The sequence below is a fragment of the Pipra filicauda genome, unplaced genomic scaffold (genome assembly GCF_003945595.2).
Source record: "Pipra filicauda isolate LSUMZ 115617 unplaced genomic scaffold, ASM394559v2 scaffold132_size2486313_pilon, whole genome shotgun sequence".
NCBI classification, from domain to species: Eukaryota; Metazoa; Chordata; class Aves; order Passeriformes; family Pipridae; genus Pipra; species Pipra filicauda.
This window is the reverse complement of record NW_024103796.1, coordinates 2,075,077-2,098,505: the sequence shown is the minus strand read 5'-3', so window position 1 is coordinate 2,098,505 and position 23,429 is coordinate 2,075,077. Positions and strand designations below refer to the sequence as shown.

General features: G+C 40.3%; 1 protein-coding gene across 2 annotated transcripts in view; it reads right to left on the bottom strand.

The window, feature by feature from the left end:
* EEA1 (early endosome antigen 1) overlaps positions 1–23,217 on the bottom strand; it is a 74,109-nt gene extending 50,892 nt beyond the window's left edge. The window contains exons 1-4 of one of the 2 annotated variants that reach the window (XM_027732239.2): positions 23,090–23,217; positions 14,201–14,293; positions 11,540–11,662; positions 753–880 (exon numbers count right to left, since the gene is read on the bottom strand). In XM_027732239.2, the coding sequence (XP_027588040.1) occupies positions 753–880; positions 11,540–11,662; positions 14,201–14,293; positions 23,090–23,113 (368 nt within the window). In that variant the 5' untranslated portion in view covers positions 23,114–23,217. The remainder of the gene's footprint in view (positions 1–752; positions 881–11,539; positions 11,663–14,200; positions 14,294–23,089) is intronic. The other variant, XM_027732240.2, reaches the window with a different exon arrangement.
* Between the last annotated feature and the right edge of the window lie 212 nt (positions 23,218–23,429).

Here is a 23,429-nt window from a genome sequence, read left to right as displayed (position 1 = left end):
GTAAATTTTACCCCCAAGAGAAACCTTCCCAAACCAACACAGGTAGACTACTTAGTAAAACATTTCCAGAGAAGGTTTCACGTTATCAGTTCCTGCTACATACCACTGCTCTCAAAAATAAAACCACCTGATATGCTTCCTAGGGATATATTTAACAATACAGTTTTGACCAAACAATTAAATAAAATAAATTAGAGGAGATTTCTAAAGAACAGCATGGAGTTTCTGAAACACAGAAGGCAGATTAGAGGCACAGACAGAAACTTCTCAGATTTGCAAATAACTAGGTAATAAGGGAAACTATTTAGGCAAATACTGATGTTGTAATTACCCAGTAAGTACCCTACCTACCCAGGGACAAAATCGAGTTTCTTCTCTATCTTTAGGGTTGTCCTCCCTCACCCTCAAATGATGATATTTCAGCTCTATGTCAGAAGTTAGAAGGAACCTTTAGTTTTTCTGCCACACTTGTAAAAATCATTCTGGTCTGTAATATTGCATTGTCAGCTGCATCAGAAACAGGTGACCTAATTAATATCATGAACATGTCTGTCTGATTTTCATTTATTTTCAGATCCATATCAGACAATGTAAGTTTCGAGCTGCTTTTTAATTCTAGTTGGAAAAATAGGGCATGAACATTTAAATAGTTGACTACATAAGTAAGTGTTCAAATAAATACAGCCTTCAGTGTAATTAGAAGCAGCTCAACACTGATACAAAAGCACATGCACAAATGAGTACTGTTTCACCTTTCCGGTGACAGATGACTTTCCCCTCCATGAGTTGAATCAATGCCAGAATTATGAACTGCTTCATAGTGTTTGAACAGCTCCTCAGCTGATCCATGAGACTTCATACAAAGAGGACAAATAAAGCCCTATTATAAAAAGGAAAAGAAAAACAAACAAAAAAAAAAAAGATGTGAGATGCAATTTTTTTTTCCATCTTACTTTTACACAAAACTGTAAATTTTGTTTGTGCATCTAAAAAGTAGTAAATGCAATTTTTAAGATTCATACTAATTCTTTCATGCTCTGATAACAGTTTTGGCAATTAAAAAGTTAGAAAATGGCTACAAAAGTCATATCTCATTATTCAGTGAGGTTTTTTTCCCCAACAGCATTACATACTAGCAATAAAACTTTCTTTAGAAGTCATTTCAGAAGGACTACTCTGCAATTTCTTCTCCCCCAACAAAACAGTTTTCCATACAACTTTTCATAAAATCACGGTCTTCTTCCAAAGAGAAGGTAGCATTTGAAGTTTGGTCTTTAAAAGGGAGATATAAAAACCCACTCTAAAGCACTGTTATTCATACACATATTGCCACCATATTGAAACTACTGATTTTAATATGGGCCAGAAGACAGAACCACATTTTACCTTGCATGGAATTAATTAGTAAATCCAATTCAGATAAATACCACCTCAAGAAAATCAACAACCTTAAGAACCAGAAATCATCCATTTTCTTTCCAGTATATATCCTGCAGGCTTACCAGAGTGGAAATTTAGCAGATCGATGCCCTTGTTCTACCCATTAGCCCACAGACAAATGAAAAGAGTAAGTGTTATGTACCTCTTTATGTATTTCTAAACATTTTTGGAGCATCCAAGCTGCCACTTATCAGAAGTACCATCCACCTCATTTTTACAACTTATTACATCTGGTGTTGACTGCTGGACTTTGTCCTGGTTCCTTGTTCATTTGGTTATCAGGCCAACTCCGACCCAAATTCCCATTTACACTTCAGCCCATACACAACATGGTAGCAACACTAAGACCTTTCAGAGTGAGAGTGAAAAATTGAGTCTCACATTAAAGGCTTCCTGTAATTCCAAGCTGTGCAAAGAGAACCTCGTGTAAGTGAGGTTGCTGTTTCTTCAATGTTTTTTAAGCCCCTCTGTTTCTTTAATTCACTTCAGATACACATTTCTACATTTATGTGTTATCCTTAAGTCCATTATGCCACTACAAATGGTAGCACACTCCAACGCTAAACTAAGGTTCTCCATTATCCAAAACAAGAGTGGGATTATCACACTTCACTTAATCTAGGCTCCCATATGATTTATGAAGGACACACGAAGAGTTCTGACACTCCTTTTCTGCTCTTAACTTAGCATTTGGATGTTAATAGACAAGACACAAAACTTTAAATATTAGCACAAAGTGAACATACTGAATGTGTATGTTGACAACCACAACAGAACTCATTCTTTAACTTGACATTCATAGTGTTTTGTTTCACTAGTCACCAAGAATTCAACAACCAAACTTACATGGATTTAACCTGGGAAAACTATCATGTTCAGCCAGTCAAACATGACTGGAGCTCTGAACAGGGCCTTTATAACTTCTATTATTTATTTAGTGTTTCGGAAATTAATTACTAAATACAGTTGCTTATCAAGTTCACCACATATCATATTGAAGACTGATAGACCAAACAAAACAAATACGCCTTCCTAAGCAGATGACAGGCATTTAGCCTTAACAACCATTTTGCAGAGTTGATCAGCACAATTTCACTGCAGATTAAACCAAGTTAACTCAGACATAGATACACATGCCAAAATGGCTACAGAAAACTTGTTTAGCTACTAGGCACCTGGTAATGTTTATCTGATAGAATTAGCATACGATGCCAGTGACAGTCACTCTGAGTGAAAGAACCAGAGCAGTTTCCTGGCATACGGCAATGGCAAGGAATGATAGGAGGGGTCACAAAATAAGGACATGGGTTTTTTTCCTAGTATGTCAGTCAGAAAGCAATCAGTCTCATAAAATGACAGTGCAAGAGCATCCTTTTGGGATGAAATGCTACCAAGCAGTTCTCAGAATTGTGTTTAGTTTCCCAGTGACGCGAAGGTCTGCTGCTCACAGAGAAAAGCAAATATTCCTCATAGCATCAGTAAGTGTATCCAGAAAGAATGAATGCAGAAAATCACTCTGGCCTCTCTTTCCTTTTGCCCTTCATTGCTTTTCATTTAAACCGCAAAATCTGTTTCTCTGCTTGGATTTTTTTTTTGTGGTTTTATTGTGGTTGGGGTTTATTCTGTGGAAAGAGGAGGCCTGGAGAAGAGGAAAGAATAGATTACATGTGCAATTAGCCCATGGGGACAGCAATCGTTCATCTCACTTATTAGGCAAAGCCAAGATTTTTCAGGCAGGCAGGCAGATCTGAAGGCAAGGTCCACAAGGACAAGGGGCCAGAGGCAAAGCAGAACTCTGGGAACGTGTGTAGTTGGGAGCTTGCAGGGTGGATGGGAGCTCTCGGGAGGCAGGCATTGCTCTCATCAGCAGAGTAGGGAAGAATGAACAAAACCTCCTCCTCTTGATGCTAGAAACTGCCTTCCTCTCACGCAGGCAGGGATAAAGAGTGCATCAGCCACCAGTCCCTGCCTCTCCACCAGCACAGCCATGATCACGGCTGGCCTCAGCTGTTGCAGTCAGCACTGGGTTACAGCTCTCACACGCAGCCTTAATCTAACGCTGCTTTTTATAGAGGTCTAACATACAAGCTTTAACAGAGTAAGGTGTCACCCTTCTGCAACAGGGCATCCTCGCCACAGAAAACGTCATCCTTTCTGTACAGAGGTGGAGTGGGCAGGAACACAAGTTCCTACAGCTCAAGGCACCACTGTTCACTCATCAGAGCCCTAAACTGCACGAACCCAGAACTCAGCTGCATCTCATAGGCCGATAATAATCAATGTCAACTCTGATGTTAGCAGCAATAATTCAATTCTCTTTAGAGTAAGAAAATCAGAATCATCAGGATCTTCCTAGGCACCAGGCAGTAACAGGCAGAAGTGTAAAGATTTCTTGGGCCTGCAACTATCAGTCCCAGGTGACAATCTTGTTTGGAAAATTGGATTGGTGGGTGACTTATTTTCTCTCTTAAAAAAAAATTAAATACAGCCATAAAAGTATCTTTCAGTATCATCTTGAGATGAACTTTGCAAACATGTGCAAAAGCATATTTTACTATTCTAAAGACAAGTGTGTGAGAAGGAAGAGGGGAAGAAACCTGACAGTCTGAGATGCTTAAATTTTGTGAACATTTCTGTCAGTTTGCAGCAATTTATATCAAGTGCAATATATTCCTACTTTGGGACCATGCCTGTCCTGGATAAGGAGGAGATTTTGTACCTACAACCATGAGATATAATACTGGTCATCACAGCCTGGGGGGAAGGAGCTGAGGCATCCTTTCCAATAAGACTGCACGTGGATCCCTTACAGACTCCTTTACAGAAGAAGCAAGTATGAGAGCAATGTATCTTGTATTTTGGTAGGTTTCCTTTTAACATGCACTTAGGAATTACTTGGCATAAAGCACAGCCACAGAGAAGTGAAAGGCACTTCATATTCTTCATTTAATAAAGGCAAAGATATCACTTACAGCCCCTTCAATGCTGCACTGTAACTCATAACTCCCTAACTGATTTTTCTAGCTGGGCTTTATCTTTCACTTTATACAGGGAGAAAAGAGCCTAAAAGAAGTTAAATGATGATTACTTGGGTTTTATTTTTAGAGAGAGATCATCTTTTTATGAGGAAATGACAATTTATTGAATTCAAAGATTTTTACAGATGCCTGTCAGTTAACAGAAAAAAAATAAAACCACATGCACTAGTTTTTATCAGGAAAGAGTTCTTGAGATCACCACAGAATTTCTGAAGCAATACCAAGCAAGACTAGTAAAAAGAAAAGGCGTTCAACCCAAAACCCCATATACATGCACAAACAAGCAACTAGGAGTCAGCACACAACTTAATGCTCTAATAGCCCCTGGCCCAGAGGTCAAGGCATTCCAACGAGAATGAGTGAGATGCTAAACTTCAAATTGCAATTCTGTAATCCCAAGGAAATGTTTCTCTTTCAGGTGGATGCCTATGAGCCATGCCCAGTATCAAGCGTAACCACAGCACCACACTGTTCATAGTGGGACAGGTTTTCCTCAGTGCAAAGACTCCAAAACACACGTGGAGTAGAATAAAAATTGCTATATAGAGGTTTTGTAGGAAATTATCTTGCCTCAGCTTGAGTTATAAGGCAAAATTTCACCAAAGACCTCAGACTCCATGGAAGCACCAGAAGCTTTTTTACCTGCCTTTCTCAAGATAAGACTTACAAATAAGCCCAAAGAAGAAAAAAGCTACTTTTCCCCTCTACTAGTTAAGACTTACTTTCAGGCTTGATAAAGTTAAGCTTCTCAGTGGTCTATTTCCTTAAAGGCATACGAGGTAAATGACTTCTTTCCGGTAACGTTAGCATTCGTATGAATCATTAAGACAGCATTCTTCGGGAAGTCTGCCAGGATGCTAAAAGCAACATCGGAAGAAAAACTTGCTACAAAAACTAGCAGGTTTGGGTTTGGGTTTTTTTGGTGGGTTGGGTTTTTTGGGATTTGGTGGTGGTGGTGGTGGGTTTTTTAATTGTACCAACATACCTTTCAGGACTATGTTGGGAGAACATTGGCCTACCACATTGAAACATATTGCCCAGCAGCAGCAGCATAGACCCACAGGCGGACAAGTACATAACCAGAACGACTGCAGACTACCCTAGAGATCTCCTAATCCTCACACTATTTTAAAACTGATTCAGAAATAGTTTATGTAACAGAAAAGTAATGGATAGGATTGAATGGATTCTGGTTTTTTGTCTTTTCCTTATATTACTCTGTAGGACTACTGGTGGTAGGATCGGCTGTGTAAAGTTTCAGCCTTTTCAGATTATTATCTTACTTTTAATGATTTTTTCAACAGGTTGAAGGTTCCTAATTGAGATTTAAAAAAAAATAACTATTTACATGTAGATGTCGACTCCCCAATCACTACCAATGCAGAGCTATTCAACAGAGTTAATGGAGCAAGAAACTAGTGATCTGACTTAACAAATATGTATACCGTAGGTAGGGTCAGTATAACAGCTACCAGGGCTCCATCATCGGTAACTGGAGCCTGAGATACCTACATACAGATGCATTAAATCTGTCTTCATCTGCCAACTGCTCCTTTTTTCCCCAGAGCTTTAATAAAATGGTCTTTGTAAAGCTAATATGAAATCTTGTCTTAAGTAATTAATGAATGAAAGCACAGTTTACTCTACTCAAAGTTCCTTTTTCACAAATTAAAACTGGAGTTATCTGGCAGAAAGATGACACCTCTTGAAGGACAGTCCCATGGGCAAAACAGTTTTTACAGGATGGAATTCAGATGAGCTCATGTCATTGGAATCCAAGAAATAAGGTACCCTTACCTAACTTTTAAAGTCACAGCCACAGCAACTCAGTTTCCTCCATATTTTCTTGCAATATCTGATGACAGCGTAGTCAATCCTATTTTAATACTGCATAGATTGAACAAGTGGTCCCATCTAGGCTTCTATGATTGCTGCTGATCTACAGCTGTGTGTGGTAGAGAGCCTTATAGCAAAAACAGTGCACACAGAGCTTGATTTACTAATGCAAACAGAGCTTCTGTAACATCTTGAATTTTTAATCTAGCAATTATGTCATAAGTCAAGCTTAAAGAACCGTGGAACTCCACTGTTTTCCACTGAGAAGTCAATTTTATTTTGCAAACGTTCTTCTTGGAAAATATTTAAGTACTGTGGTGAACAACGAAAAAAACCCCAACCCATGCCCCCAAAAAAACAAACCCCACACCACAGAATTTCAGTATAATTGATACTTTTACCATATGGAAAACATTCATGATTATTCTACCATATACATGCTATAGGAACATCTTAGCCCAAACCAGTATGCACTTTAGCACACTTGGCATTCACATGACCAGGCTTTAAATTTAAATAGATTTGAGTATCTAAGTTTCATCATTGACCTTCCAGAAATACCAGGTCAGCACTCAAGGTTACAGCCTGTTTCCAGTGAGCTGCATGAACAAAAAGCCAATAGCAGTGATTCAAGCCCAGAGCTATAACACCTTCCAGCCGTGACCTGTGTTTGCCCATCTCTCAGATTCCAGACTTACATTAGCAACTCTCATGCAAGTGTATTGGCACAATAAGCTGTATGTTGTGAATAAAGTCCAGCATGTTTAAAAATCTGAAAGTAAGCTCACCATTCATGTTTTTTTCCATTGCAGGTGAACCTCCACAATCTTCCCCAATACCAGATACGCATATTCAGCAACATTTAAATAGTAAGTCTGAGCTAAAACTCAGATATTCTTCAGTTACACAGTGATTTAAAGACTGAAAGATTTTACATGAGAGAAGGTTAGAAACTCTATATACTTAGGGCCAGAAGGCAAAAACATACTGATATTGCAGAGCTGAAAGATGCATCAAGTAGTTTCTAGATTTTATTTCCCAAATATATATCAAAGCAATTAACTGAATCTTCAGGAAGTTCTCAGAGGCAGATTAAACTGTCTGCCTAGACAGCAAGGGCAAGACCACATTTCACAATTTGTTTCAGAATGCTTACATATTGATTAAAAGAAAATTATGAGATATTTTAAGTTAAAGAATAAATAAATTAGGTCACTCCCCAGGTCATTCCCCTTACATATTGTTAAAAGGACAATTGACATTTTTTCACTGTCTTTCACCAGAAAAAGCCCTTTCTTCTGTGTTTACGTAAACAGTAAGATGACAGTGGTTTCCTCAGATAACATCTTTATTTAATCACTAGCAAAGTAGGTAAAAATGTCCTGCAGTCCATTTCAATTTTACAAGTAAGTATTCACATTTCTGGACAAAGAGAACAATGGTATATTGCTAGTTTATTTTATACCAGACTGCAGAACTGATGTCTTCCTGGAAAAACAGCTGGATTCCTCCTGAGAAGAACGGAATCCATATAATTTCTAGTTCAGTTCTCTTCTGGTTCTATTGCTATTCATGAGTAAATCTAAAATTCTGTCACCTACAAGACTACAATTTTGTCATGAATTAGAAATTCTAATCCAGTGGATTCTCTATTTCTTAAAGAAAAGTCACATCATGCAGCAAAGTCATATCAAATCAGTATCTCTAATTCTTCATTCTCTTAATATTATTCAGATGTTGCAGAAAGTTAACATACTAATGTAGCTCAATCAATGATTTTTGTTCCTGTGCAAAGAAGAGAAGTAGTGCTGAGGTGAAAACAGCCAGCACAATCTAATTTGAGAAGCAACTGAAAGAGAATAAAACATCAGCAGTAAAGCATTGACATGATGTTCTGTGCAAATACAGTCTGCAACATTCCAAGGGCATGCATAAAAACAGATGATTCAATCAACTGCATCTACAATAAGACACAAGTAGGGAAAAAACACCATAAAGAATGAGGTTTTTTTAAAGACAGACATAAAAACCCCACATTTTTGCATAACCAGTATACCAATTTACACTATTGGCAATTCTGTTGTGAAAAGCCTATTCAGAAAACATCTTGCTTGTATTAGCCAAGAAATACATACTTACTAAACTTCTGGAAAGTTATGAAGACTACCCAAAAGAACTGCTTAAAAATTGCCCTAGATTTAGCTCAATGGTAGATAAGAAAACAGATATTAACAGCCTCTATATTCTAAACACTGCAGGGGTACTATACAGTGGTTGTTTTGGACGCCTCAGATAAAAACAGGACAGGAAGTCTCAAACTATGCCTCTATAACTGACTCACTGTTTAGATGTCCTGAACGTCTAACGGAGACTGTCAGGAAGTGCTGGGCATGGTTTAGAAATGTATCATTCCTTTGGGAAAAAGAAAACAAAACAGAAGCCGCTACACAGCTTTTGTTATTGACACCACTGTATACTTGAAAGCTGGGGAACAACATTGGGGGACTTGGTGATGTGTGTGACTTCTATAAAGCATTTGTTTGGTTGAGTTGGCTACACATGGACAGACACTTGCCAACATTTTGATGGTTGTTCCTGCAGCTGAATAAGCCTTTGTCTTCTAAAGTAAGGGTTCATCAATGCCTGAGGGGCAAGGGAAGGTAATACACTGACATTTTCAGCAGTTATCATATGTTTCAATCCCTAGTTTGAAAAATGAGGGTTGCACAGAGAGCTGTTTAAGAAGATGACTATAAATCAGACTGGCGAGTGGCAAGAAACCGTTCCTACAACAGGACACTGCAGGTGTGAAAAACAAGACCAACTCTAGATTTTGGATTTTTGTGGTGGCTCAAACCACTAGAAAATCTCACTGCATGGAGGACAAAGAGGAAGAACAAGAAGAAGAGAGAAGCAAATGATCTGACTTACTAAAATTTTCATCAGCAGGGAGGGTGTATCAGTGTTAGCAAAGAAACTATAGGCAAAAATTAAAGCAAAGCAGCAATGCTTTTGTTAACCAAGTAACAATTCTTCAGGTCCCTCAAAGTGTAACAAACACTGGCCTTGCAACATATCCTATCTCCTTGCCTTAAGGAGAATGCACTGGCAAAAAAACTGAACTCGCAAGCTTCTTCAGCGCTGTTTCCAATAAAATACCTTTGAACTTTTCCCAGTAGTATTCACAAGCAATAAAGCTAAACAGCAGTTTAAGTAAGCCAAACCCAGCAACGTTTCATGTCTGCTACACAAGATGACACTGACAACATCATATCATTGTTATAATGCTGTCCCAGGAACAACAAATATTGAATGAAGGGTGACAACCTGGCTGTGTTGCTGTTTCAATGTGTTCGCTACAAATGCAAACTATTATTTTCCATCAGCAAACAATCGGCTTCTCGGTAGTCAAGTATTTGAAAGTTTTCATACTAGCATTGATGATAGCAACTAACAGAATTCTCCACTTTTTCAATTCTTCTAGGCATGCTGATATAACAAAAGATCAAACTAGGAAAAAAAAAAAACATATATATTTGTTGTCTTTGTTTCTCACCCCTTACAGATATTTACTGAACCACTGTACAAAGAAACAGAACTTTAACAACAGGAAACAGTAACAGCCAGAAACAATGAATTTGTATTTCATGTGCTACGCTCCATACACAAGTTTTATCAAGTTAAAAAAATGTAATCAGTTGTTGATAAGTGAAAAGTACTGACTAATGGTGGAAAAAGAAAAACTTAAGGTGGGCAAGAACCCTGCAGTCATCTCCATAAAATTATGCAAAGTCCAACCAACTTAAATAAAACAGTAACTTCTTCAGGTAAGCAAACCATCTCTGATGGCTCCACAATCTACTGACACCATTGCATCAGAATGCCACAGCTTATTCAAGTACAGCACCTTACATTGTGACCAGATGATAAAGAAAGTAAAAAGCTGACTTGACCACAACAGAACACTACAGATGGTCTCTGCTTCAACAAGATGCAGTGAGGAGCCAATCAAAAGCCATACTCCAGTTGTCCTGGCTCTGAGGAGGTCCAACACCACTTCAGGAGAGCAACACAGGCCAGTTTTAGCACAGATCCTCCCCACTTTAACAGGTGACCTTTCACCCTTAAAATGCCATCTCAAGTTAACACTAGAATAATCGATGTATTGATGGCTTTCATCGTCTACCAGAATAACATCTCACAATTTGAAGTTTTCTTTTCAAAACTATAATGCAAATATACATCAAGTATAGGGAAGGGGAAAAGCACTACTTAGCAAATGTATACAACAACAAACACAATAAAATCATGTCACACACACAATCTAGAATAAACACTTCGATTTCAAAACTCAAAAAAGTAACATTGGCAGAAAGAATGCAAAACTTCATCTCCACACAAACCCAGCTGCCTGCCCCCAGAAGTCAAATCTACTCACTGAAGGTTCACAGCAGAAAAATAGCAGAGAGCTTTGTGCAGCTGGAGGCTGTTAACTTAAAGAATTTAAATTCTTCCAGTTGTGCAGTGTAAAACCACACACTTTGTTTTAATTGTGTGGTTTTACACTCCACAACTGGAAGAATTTAGAAATGCACTACAATTTATGTCTATTAACTGAAACAACCTTTGCATTTTCTTGGGGGCATAAAAATTCCAATAAGATTATGTATTAAAAATTTAGTTTTATAATTATTTTTATAATGTTGCTGCAATATAAACATGTTCAAGAAGAGAAGCTTCTGAGATTTCACATTTCTGTCCTCTGTTCTTTTACCCAATGTACCTATCTTGCAGTAGAAATCTGCTTTAAAAAGTTAACTAGTAAGAGCTCAAAACATTTCTTTTCACAAAGGATGTGCAAGATCCAACACCATGTTTATCATGATACTGAGTCTTATGTGAAATAAATCAAACAAGGAAACAATCTTATTTACAAGGAAATCAAGCAAAAGCTGTTAAAAAAAAAGCATATATCAGTGACTGCAAGTCTTCCAATACTGCAAATGTCTCATGTGACAGAAAACTGCAAACCAGAAAGCTAGACAAAGATTAATTCTTCTGCTGAATGTATACTTTGGAATCATGCATAAGAGATCAAATTATGTTTAAGCAAGAAATCAAAAGAAACAATTTAAAAAGCTAACACCCAAGCCACAAGAAAAGATGTAGATTCATTTAAAGCAGCCCATTACCAAAGGTATTGAAACAAAATAAACAAGACCCACACTAATATCTGGGAGGTCACGAAGCTCCTGTCTTCCTTCTGTCTCAGTGTGCTCACTCTTGTAATGTTCAGACAGATCAGTGGGAGTTACACACACTTTCATACATAGTGGACAGATGAAGCCCTGTGAAATGTATATTTGTTTTTAAGAAACTAATAAAGACCAAAAAAAAAAAAGCAGATCTGGAATCAGAAGTTCAAATTCTTATGCTGAAAGTTCTCTACAATCAAAAGCAAAGTCTGTTTTCCTTTCAGAAAGATAGCTTTTGTAAACATATAATACTACAGAGAAAGCAAGAAGGAACAGTTATTAAGGACAAAATAATAAACAAATCTAAAACATGCCTTAAAAGCTAGCACCATGCTAGCTATGTGCTTTGACACTCTTGTTACCCCCTTCACGTGACAGACAAATAAGCTGTGTAACAATTTGTGAAAGGAGCATTACTAGGTACATCCATCATGAGGTTTCCCATAAGGGTGTTCAGATGTTTTACAGAGAGAGGTAACGGTGGTGTGGTGAGGTTGCAGAAATACCTCTATAAATTAAAAAGCAAGTTTGCAACAGCAGCAGGTGAGGCTGAGGCAAACCTGTCTAGCTAACGCAGCCACATTACACCAAGAAAAGCATAATCTCACTGGTAGACTCATTGCAAGCATGGAGTATTTAGCAGACAGAGTTGCACTGGGACCTAAGCTACAAAGGTAGGACAGACTCAAATATTTCCTCCTTGGGCACATTGCACAGTGAAGAAAAGACGTATCTAGACTTGATTACGAGTCTGTGTGTGACCTGAAGTGCTGACGTGGCCACAGATCGGACTTAAACAAATTTTCACCTCTTCTTGAGCAGTTTGAGCAGTTTGAATTCAGATCTCCCCACTCCTTTTGTTTCATTCCACAATTCTCAAAAATCAGGATTTATCTCAACCAGGCTTGAGGAGGTAGAAGACATATGAAGCTGCACAGATCTAATGTTTATTCTTCATTTGAATCTTGAAGCAATACAAATTTAGAAAATCTAGCCAAGAAATTGGAGTGACTACATAATGCTGGAGAACCAAGTGGGAACATAATGATAAAACAAAGAGCGAACATTCTGCAGAGACCAACTATGGTGCTCCTGAAGAGAAGCTCCAAGAGAGACACCACCTCAAGTCAGCTGTGCAGGAAAAGGAAGACCCACAGAAAGATTCGAGTTGCATGCTGTAATGCAAGAATCTGAGGAGAATAAAAACCCATCACTAAGTGCAGAGCTCAGTTTGAAACAGACTTTGAACTTCTTTGCTAAGGATAACACCCAAATTGTAACTAATGCAACAAATGGTGGGATTATTGACAACCAAAAGATACTTTTTCTTGTTATACATGCATAACAACCAAGAGTGACAAAGCAGTTTTTGGTCTGACCCAATTTTGTTTCAGTAGCAAGAAAAGCCAATGGGGCAATAGTGCAGGCACAACACCACTTTGAAATCTCATCTGATGTTAAGAAAATACTGCTGCACTAGTATTGAGGTACCTTGTGACACCCACAAGCTGTACAGTCAGCAATCTTGCAGTCGCGTTAACAGAATTGTACAGTTTTAGCCAAACTTTGGAAAGAAGCAACTATCTCATTGCACATTTCATGCCTTAATTAACTACAAAAGTATAAAGATTTTAGTCTGCAGTTTAGGAATATTTATTTGCTTCAGGGATGGCTAAATATGCATACAAAACAGATCTAGACTAAAAAATGTGTGATATGTACAACATGCAGCAAAATATTAAGGGATGTCTGATTACACTGACTGCAATAAGGCTTCAAGAAATAAGAAATAAGCAGATGCATAGATGGAAGGAGATCAGGATTTTAAACAGCCCAGTGAAAGTTACTCTTATCTCTTATTATAGCCCAAACAGGAGTATTTGAATTGTCACACACTTTATTCAGCATAAGAAAGGGTACTTCGCTGCCTTTAGTGCTGTAATAGGAGTACTTAACCTTGCACTGTAGTTGCATGCTAAGCTCAAAACATTTTCATGTCATCAGGCTACATTAGCACAAACTAGCTTCAACAGCCAGTGAAGTCAGTTTGCATTTTTCAGAGTTAATATTTGACAACACTATAAATCTAAAGACATTATAATGTGGGATTGAAGCAAGAATAACAACTTATTCTGCTGATTAAGTATGGCAACAGCATATAAAAAACTGATAGGATTTACACGTGGTAGATTCAACATCAACACCAAACAAAACCCAATGTATTTGATATTTCACAAGAAGGACAAGGTTTCCAGTATACATTACAGCTTAGCAGAAGCAAGGTGAAAATGGAGTTAAGCCTTGTTTTTTTCAGCTCTCATAAAAGTTTTACTAACAAGGAGTCTTAAGCTTACATCTCATTGCTTTTAATTTCAATAATTCATCTCTAGAACTACAGGAAGGATTGCTTGTGACAAATTGATAAGCCTAATTAATAGTTACATATAAATATAGCCTAGCCTTCCTTTTTATTTAAATAAGAAACAATTTTTAGAAGATGACACTTGCAAGTATTTATTTAGTACAGCTGTTATTTAGGAAGGGCATCAAAGGTTACTCATAACAGGTTCATGCAGCAGAGAACCAGCAACCAAGGTTTAAAACGCCAGCCCCACATATAGTGCACGGTACCTCAGAGGAGCCTTCATTGTTCACATCCACAGCATTTCCAGGTGTGGCAGATGAATCCGAATCTGAGCTCTGAGACCCACCTCTGCCTGGAGTCTGAAATAGATGGGAAAGAGAAAAATGAGTGTCTACATTTCAATATTTTATAAATATTTAATAACGCATAGTATCAATCCTATATAAAGGATTGATACAGAAGTATTTTCCCTTCACAACAGTAATGAAGCGAACAAGCTGACAAGCAATTATACAATTTTCAGCACAACACTTCAACAAAAGCTTTTACCCAAGACTCTCCATACACAAAAGGACAAGCAGACACCATAAGCAAAGGCCAGGATTTTAAACCCTTTCCTCTCATGAATGCTCAACGCAAAACAAAAAATCTGGCTAAACTCCGCCCTTGTATCACTCTTGCTCATGTGAAAATAGGTCTCTATATCCTATAGGAAAACACTAGAAATTACAATCTAAAAAGTTTCGGAAGTATTAACCAGTATCACACTACTTTCTGATAACTTGTCTACAACCTGAACAAGCCTTTAAGTATTTGAAAGACAGAAAACTAAAGTGTGAGGACCCTGCTGATTCAACAAGCATACAAGCAGGTACACTGCCTTATTTCGAAAAAAATTAAAATAATAATCAAGTCTCTGGTAAAGTTAAAACCTGTTAATCAGTAAGACAACCTATAAAGATATACTCTTGTGAATATGCTGAAAATCAAAACAACAGTACTGATTTGAAACTATAGGTTTAGATTAAAAAAGTAAATAAATTTTAAATACTACATGATTCAAAATCTAAGTAAATGGATTGTATCTTATAATCCTTATTTAACTATAACTTTGATTTAAATTTCGTTTAACTTCTACTCATCTCCAGAATGTCACTGCTTGACTGATGGCAGAAGAGTTAGCATTCTCAAAGCAAACATCAGGCATTATCTTAATACAGATATGCAATTACAGTTTCAACAAACAAAAAGTTCATTATCTAATTCCCTTACAACAAATGGGATGAAGTAATGCTACCGCTGTATTTTAGCCCATCTGAAAATACATGTAATTCTATAAAGGATTTTATATTTTAATATAGGATGAAATAAAGATAAAGAATTTAAATATATAGATTGAAATAGCTTTAGTTATAGATAAATAGCTTTAGTTTCCAGATCTTGGTGTCTCCAAAATCTTACTTGGTTTGGAATTTTCTTGCTCAAATATATCCTTTTCTTGAAGACAAATCTGATATCTAACCTTTTATAAGACATCTGCAGCACACATGCTTTTCCATACTTTGAAAATTAAGTACATTTTCCTGCTTTGTTTTAAAAAGAATGTTCTATTTTCAACTTTCATAAAGATAACACCTTTTTATTACTAATCAAATAAAAAAATATGTAATAAAAATGTTAAATTTACTGATGAAGGACTTTATTCCCAGTGAGATCTATTTCAGTTTTAGAAAGGCCCTGAAGACTGGCCAAAGGGAAGAGGGGAGGAGTGAAGCAACAACCTATGGGGCCTGGTGACACTGAAAGAAGACAACTGTTTCTCATTTCAGCTTTCTCTGAGGTCGTCATTTAAGTCACCAACATGTGGTATTTTTCCTAGTCCATGTCTTTTTCATTTTAGCTGTTTTATATTTCTAAAGAAAATATGAACGCATAGTTTCCTTCTAGTACAGCGTACAAAAGCGATAGGCAAAGTGATGCAAGCTCTGCAAGTTGGTAACAGGAGATGCAAAAAAGGGGGTAAGCAGAGATACAATGCACATGGCAAAACACATCAAAGTGAAGGCATTGGTTAGTATTCTCCTCCCGGTCACTGATACAGACAGTAAACAAGGCACATCCCAGCATGGATCACAGGTGCACACTCATCGAGTTTCCATGTGATATCGAACTGGGAGGACTAGCTGATACACTCAAGGGCAACTCTCCCACTCAGGGAAACCTAGATGGGCTGGAAGAATAGGCCATTGGGAATCTCATGCCACTCAACAGGGACAAATGCAGAGTCCTGTGCCAGGGAAGGAAAAGACCTGGCAGCAACAGAGGTCTCCCTGCTGAAAAGGTCACTGGCCTTGTGTCAGACAGCAAGCTAAACAGGAGCCAGCAGCATGCCCTGGCAGCAGAGAGGGACACCAGAACCCTGGACTGTGTTAACAGGAGCCCAGCCAACCAACCAAGGGAAGCGATCACCCCCCACTGGCCAGCACCCATTGGACCATGGCAAGTTGCTGCATCCAGTTTCGACTCTCCCAGTCCAGGGAGGACACTGATAAACCAGAGTGAGTCCAGGAAAATGCCACCAGGACACCTGGAGATGGAGCATCTGCCCCATGAGAGAGGCTGAGGGAACAGGGCTGGCTCAGCCTGGAGCAGAGACAGCTTTGGGAGGGCAAAGCAGCAGCCACACTATCACCTCTTGAGGAGGCCATCAAAAGCAGAAGCCAGGCTGGTTCGAGCAGAACACAGTGGGAGGATCAGACACAGAACTGAAATGAGAGGTTCCACTGGATGTAAAAAACAGATTTTCCAGCATGAGGCCGGGCCTAAGCAGCCTGCTCCTGACCTCCAAGCTGGTCCTGCTCGCAGCAGGAGCTTAGACTAGAGAGCTCCTGAGTTCCCTTCATGCCCAAATTGTTCTGTGGCCTATGAAGTGCTGCTCATAGAAACACATATGTTGCAGGAAAGCTTTGAAATACAAGTTTAGTAACTCCATTAATGAAGATGTGGATTGTGTGCACTGACAGTCAGAATAATATCTAAAACGATTGGTAATGTGTAGCCAAGTTTCCCAGTAAGACAGCAAAGCTAGAATATTGCATCTGTTATAACTGATTTTCTTTATTTTATACAGTTCAGAAGTTCCTTTCCATGCAATGCATAAACCACAACCATGCAACCCAGCGGTAAGGCTCACTTGTGAATCTATTTTGTTCAAGAACAAAGAATCCAAAAAAGATGCAAACACACATACATCTACATAAGGGAAAATTAAGAGGTCAGTGTCAAAGCTTTCTTCCATGAAGGAGATGAACTTTCACGATATAAGAATAAATTTTTTATTGAGAGGAACTTTTAAAAATGTTTTAGAAATTTGAAAAATCAAAAGGCTTTTGTATGGTAGTTAGCCGTGGTGGCCAGAAAACTTGGACCCCTGTCTGTCCCAGCACCTACATGCACAAGTGAAATGGGATGTTTTGAAATGAAGGAAGTGTCAGCGTTAACAGATAAGCATGTCTTTACTAATGCTTTACATGAAATGGAAGTCTTTTGTTTCACCTTTCATCTCCAAAAACTGAAGAATGTGCCTTCACGTAGCCTTGGACAGAGACAAGAGAGCAGGGACAACCTGAATAGAACTTGATAACCTGGGCAATGGCAATAAGAGATGGTCAAACTCTCTTTAGACAGGCAGCATATACCTCCTCTTCTGCAATACCTGAGCAGATGCTTTCAGCACACCTAACGAATCATTTCGTACCAAACCCAAGAATCTTCTGAGACAATTAACACAGTATTTTCTTCACCTCATAACTCCCTATACAACGCTGCTGTACATTGTTAATCACCTATCCCATTTCATACCAGAGCTGACTGCATTTTGCAGTGGGATTCACATATTAAGTTCTGTCAGTTCTAGCACTACAAATTCGAGATTATTACAACCTCCAGGATGCAAGTTCTTATATTAAAAGTACACAGTTATTACTATAGGCTTGATTAAAGTATTTGCTTTATGAAACACTTCAGACATGCTATAATCACACTAATAGGCACTGCACGGCATGTCTTATTGCATGCATTATATGACAGAAATTATTACACAATACAGGTAAAATCCTTTTAACCTTTCAAAAAACAATGTGTACTCTTCAAAAAAGAAAGCATAATTCCAAGCTAGATTTAGAAAGTCTAGTACAAATAGGTGGCATTTTCTGATGAGTGCTAGGCACAGGAAAGAAGGGTGGGAAAAAAAAAAAAAAAAAAAAAAAAAAAAAAAAAAAAAAAAAAAAAAAAAAAAAAAAAAAAAAAAAAGCCAAGACCAAAGATCCAATTAACTTATCTTTCAAGGTTGTAATGTAATTTAAACATCCTTCACCATTCAAATAAAGAATGGGAGATTGGGAATGTTTTTTTTTAATTGATCATCACATCATCAAATTGGTTCACACACATAGTTAAGCTACGCTCACATACCACTGTTATATCATATTCCATTAAAAAAAAAAATCACAACACATTGAACAACTTGGACTTTGTAATCTAAGGAAAGACTCAGAATGACACTCTTTGTTTTCAGATGGCCTATACAGGTGAGCAAATAAATGACTTACTAATCCCATAGAAAATTTCTACACAGGCTTCTGTAATATGTACTTTTACAAAATTAACATTTGACCCCTGAAGTCATACCTGGAGCTGAAAGACTGATGCAAAATTAGTCTTTGATCCAGTATATTTCTCTCCTAGCTTTCTGAGTTCATTTGTTTACTTTGCAAAGAAACATGTTTCTACTACTAGCACTACAGTTGTACATAATGGCCAGTCTTCGCGAGCGAAGATTTTTGGGAAAGGTCATTAACCCTTCCAGCCTGCGCAGTGGATTTTTTAGGTGAGACACAGCGTGCGCTGAACTGAGCCCACCCTTTAGTCCTGAGGTTCATCTGCCGGGGCCGAGCAAAGCTTGGACAGTGGCAGTGAGGTCCCCAGGATGTAGGTTTGTTTAGAGTGACCTTCTCTTAGGTGGATTGCCTACCAAGGCTGACGAGCTCCACCTGCCCAGGGGGCCGGGAATCGAACCCGGGTTGCAGAGGTGAGAGTCAGGCACTCTAACCACTAGACCACCAGAGGCCCCCCACAGTTGTACAAGTAATATGCTAAACTTCATAATGCCATTCTCTGTGTTTCCTCAAAACTGCAAGCTAATAAAAAGAAACATCATTAACAACAAAAAGGATGACAATGATTGCAGCTTGTTTTCTGAAAAGGAATAGAAAATTATATAATGAATGAGTTGAGTTTAAGCTTTAAAATGATTGATAATAAATATGGGTCACTACCATGTCATTTTTGCATATTCATTTATCTGTCTATAGCCACATTCCTTTCAGTTATGATACTCTTTTCAGCAGTTTTAAATTCAGAATAAATTAAAACCTTTGAAAAAATATGTAAAGCCTTGAGAAAATGTGAACAAATATGGACTTAAACAGTTTGCCCAGCACAGATTTAAATATAAAATAAGGGTACTAGTACAACCATAAAAACGTCCTGAAGCAACAAGCAAAACACAAGAATGAGAAGGTAAGAAGGCGAAAGCCTTGTTATCAAACAACTCTCAGCGCTAGAAACGAGGTAACCTGCAATATAGAACATTAATATCATTTACTTCTAAAGAAGTGTGATGCTACTTTATGACTCTGTAAAATTAAGTTACTCCTGACTTCACAGGGCATAAAGCCTTTCTTTCCCATCGTACCATCAGTTTCACAAAAGTAGACCTTGTGCCCAAGAATGGGCACACATGCTCCCTCTGATTCCTCAGGAGAGGGTACAAGCACAGCTGCAGTTCAGCATTCATCCAAGTAAATATGCTATCTAGCAAGCCCGGCAATTATAAATGTAAAAAGAAAATTATACATAAAGCATGAGATGCAATGCATCCCAGACAAGCAAATATATCTGTTCCCAAGCTTGGAGTAAGAGAAAGGTGACTGTACTACCTGAACTACAGAAACACCTGCAAATTCCTGTTCTCCCCAAGACCCCAAGATCTCGAGACCAAGAACTCGAACATTAGTTAGAAACAGAGAGCAAAAGAAACTTACCACTCAAACACAGCACAGTTGTCAACAGTTGTAGACATCCAGTTAAACACAAAGAATGAAGATAAAAACTAATGTAAACAGTAGTCACACTGGCCCAGTAGATGAGTCCTCACTTAAAAACATGAGCAATGGGAAGAAGGCTCAGAAGGAGGTCAAAGTAATCAGTTTTGCATCAGCTGAAAATAAGTGCCTCCTCCTTGGAAATACAAAAAGTGAGCTCTGCTTTAACAAGCCAGAGGCAACAGCCACTGGCCCGCTAGAGATGAACAACGGAGAGAGGACACAATGCCCACAAAGGGCATTCAGAGTTGAATAAAGAAAAGACAGCTCTCCAAGGAATCCACTGACAAAAATCAAACTCTCTGAGCAGGAAAATTGTGCCTCAGACATTCCACACAGATTTGGGAATATCCACACAGACCTTTTGGGAAAGACCACCTTTTTCTAGATCAGCAGGACGAACAACGCATGAAACAAAGAAGTTGCAAGAATGAATGAAAGAGGGTTTTATGGTGCAAATGTACAAAACAGATGGATCCCTGAGATGTCACACCGAAAACATACATAAAATTTAGAAACAGCTTTTATAAGGAAAGGACCTAAAAGGAGGATCTAATTGAAGACCACATGGAGATACTAACTTCAAAAACTAAATGAGCAATGCTAAACATATAATACTTTCTATTTTGAAAATATGCCATTCAAATTCACTGTGAAGACACTTTTAAAAACAGCAATTACAACTGTGGAAGAAAAAAAAGGTGATCCAGGTACAGAAGCAGTACATCTGATGTTTCAAAAGTTCAGGAACCAGAATTTCAAACAAGTAACTAAAACTATAAACCATATCTTTGTACCTGTTATCCTTCTTGACAGCCAGCTGAGTTATAACAAAAACAAATGTAATAAAGAATTCCTTTTTTAAAAAACATTCTTTCACAAGTTATATCACCAGTAATGACTAGCTCTTGGACTAGGAAGGATGGCATCCCCTATAATCAAATAATAAACCAAACAGATATATAAGAAATGATGTTTCAGTGCCTGTAAGGCAGGGCGTTCTTTGCCAGATGATGCACAAAGAAAAGGGTCAAGAGCAGGTTTCTTAGCCTTCAAATTACTGCATGAGACACATGAAAGATTTGAATAATTATGTTCTTTATGGAAATATCTGACAGCTCCCAAAAGTTCACTTTTAATACCAAAGCAGAGCAGAATCATTTTTCAAGGCTTGCCAACCAGACTGTAAGTCAAAAAGGTATGTATGTATGAGGTTGTGCTTGCAATCACTACTTTTACAAAATGCCTACTGCCTCTTTTAATAAGAGGTGAATTTTTAAAAGCATAGTTATTTTCACCAAGTAAAAGATTAACACCTTTAAAAATCTTGGCATTTCTCTATTTCATTTTTGGGCAGGAAAAAGTCTGTTTCACCTTTGTTGACAATTAGCTCTGCGGTAATCCTGTAATTTTCAGGAACAACTGGAGAATAGTTATTTGTTCAAACTTTTCAGAAAAGATGTCTGTTTCTAACACATAAAAATTTTCACACCAACTATTAGATTTTTATAGAAAGTGTTTAGCTGTATTTATACTTGGGGCAAACATCCTCTGGCACTGCATCAAGTTTCTTCGTCTTTCACAGAAGCTTTCCTCGACGGCCTCTCAGAATCAATAAACATCCAGTTACCTACTGCCAATATTTAATTAGGTCGGCATTAAGTTTCCCTGCTTGTTAGCAGAGCTTCCCATAAAACTTGAGGAAGGAAGTTCTTCCTTGTAAACACGAAGCTCCAAATAGGCCAAGATCTTCACCTGCTCAGGGTCTAGGACCAAAAAATAATTTAGGGTATACTTTACACTGAAAAAGCTGGTAATATGCTTACTTTATTCCCCTATGTTAACTCTCATTCTTGTAGCAATGCTTCCTCGCATGGCAGATAAGGAAAGCATGCCAGCCTTTCCAATGAAACACCCTTTCACAGAGGTGTTAGGCAGACAGTACGCTTTGGAAGCAACACTAGACAAAACGGGGCGAGCAGCCGGTTTCTCCTCTATCCATGAGCGCCTCCTGCATGACACCGACACCGCTCTCCTGCGGTGCGGGATGTGCAGCTCCGCCTGCCCACCGCCGGCGTGACTCAACCCTTTTCGGTGCATTCCCCAGCCGAGAGCCCGCGGTGACGGACTCCTGTAGCCGGAGCCAGCCGGCACCTGCCCCGCGCCAGCGCCTCCCCGGCAGCTCCCGCCCGAGCCGCAGGCGAACCGCAAGGCGACTGGCACCGCCGCGGGGATGCGCGGGGATCCGGGAAGGCGAGAAGGGTTTCGTAAACCAGTGTCACAACTTGGCTTTCCGAGCCAGGCAGAGGTGCCGGAAAAGCCGGTTCCTTAAAAACGGCAGACAGGCGGACGGTGGCGGCCGGGCTGGCTCTCGGCGTTATGAGCCTGCCGGCCCCGCGGGGGAATCACGGCGGGTCCCCGCGGCGGCTCTCCCCGGGCTGGGCTTCCCCCGACCCTGCCCTGAGCGCTGGCGGCCGCAGCCGCGGCGACGGGCACTGGCGGCGGGCAGAGACGCCGCCGCGCTGCGGGAAGGGAAGGAGCCACGCCGGGGCAGGGCCGCCTTGCGCCCTTCCGACAGGCCTGGCCGCGGGAGCCCGCCCGTCAACAGCGCCTCCGCCCAGCCCGGGGGGCGACACCGCCCCCAGCCGGGACCACGGGCCAGGCCCGTCGGGGCTCGGGCCGTCCCCCGGCGAGGGGGCGGGGGCGGACAAGCTCACGGCCTTCCCGGCCGCCACGGCCCTACCCCGCACCCTGCGCCGCAGCACGGGCCGGGCCGGGGGCTCCGGCTCCCCCGCGGGAAGCGCGGCCCCGATCCCGGCCGGCCCCAGGAAGCGGCACCTCCACGGCACGGCACGGCACGGCACGGCGGGGCAGGGCACGGCACGGCACGGCGGGGCAGGGCACGGCACGGCACGGCACGGCACGGCACGGCACGGCACGGCACGGCACGGCACACCGCCCTCGCCGCTGGGGCGGGTCTCGCTGCCTTACCCGCTGCAGAATCCGCCTGAACATGGTGGCAGAGCGCGGATGCCGCCGGGCGGCCTCGGCCAGGCCGAAGGGAAGCCGCGGGGCCCCGCGCAGCACCGCCCCCGCCCCGCAGGAGCCCGGTGCGGCCCGCTCGCCCCGTGACAGCCGCCGCGGCCGGGGAGGCGGGGCCGCCGCCGCGCCCCGCCCCGGGGAGGGACGGGCCCCGTGGGGACGGGGCTGCGGCCGCCGCCCGGCCGCGGGAAGCCGGGGGAAGGGAAATGGGATAGAGAGGTGTAGGGGGCGCCGGGCGGCGGGGGCTGCCCCGCGGGACGGGATGGGGTCTGTGCCCGATGGCCTCGCG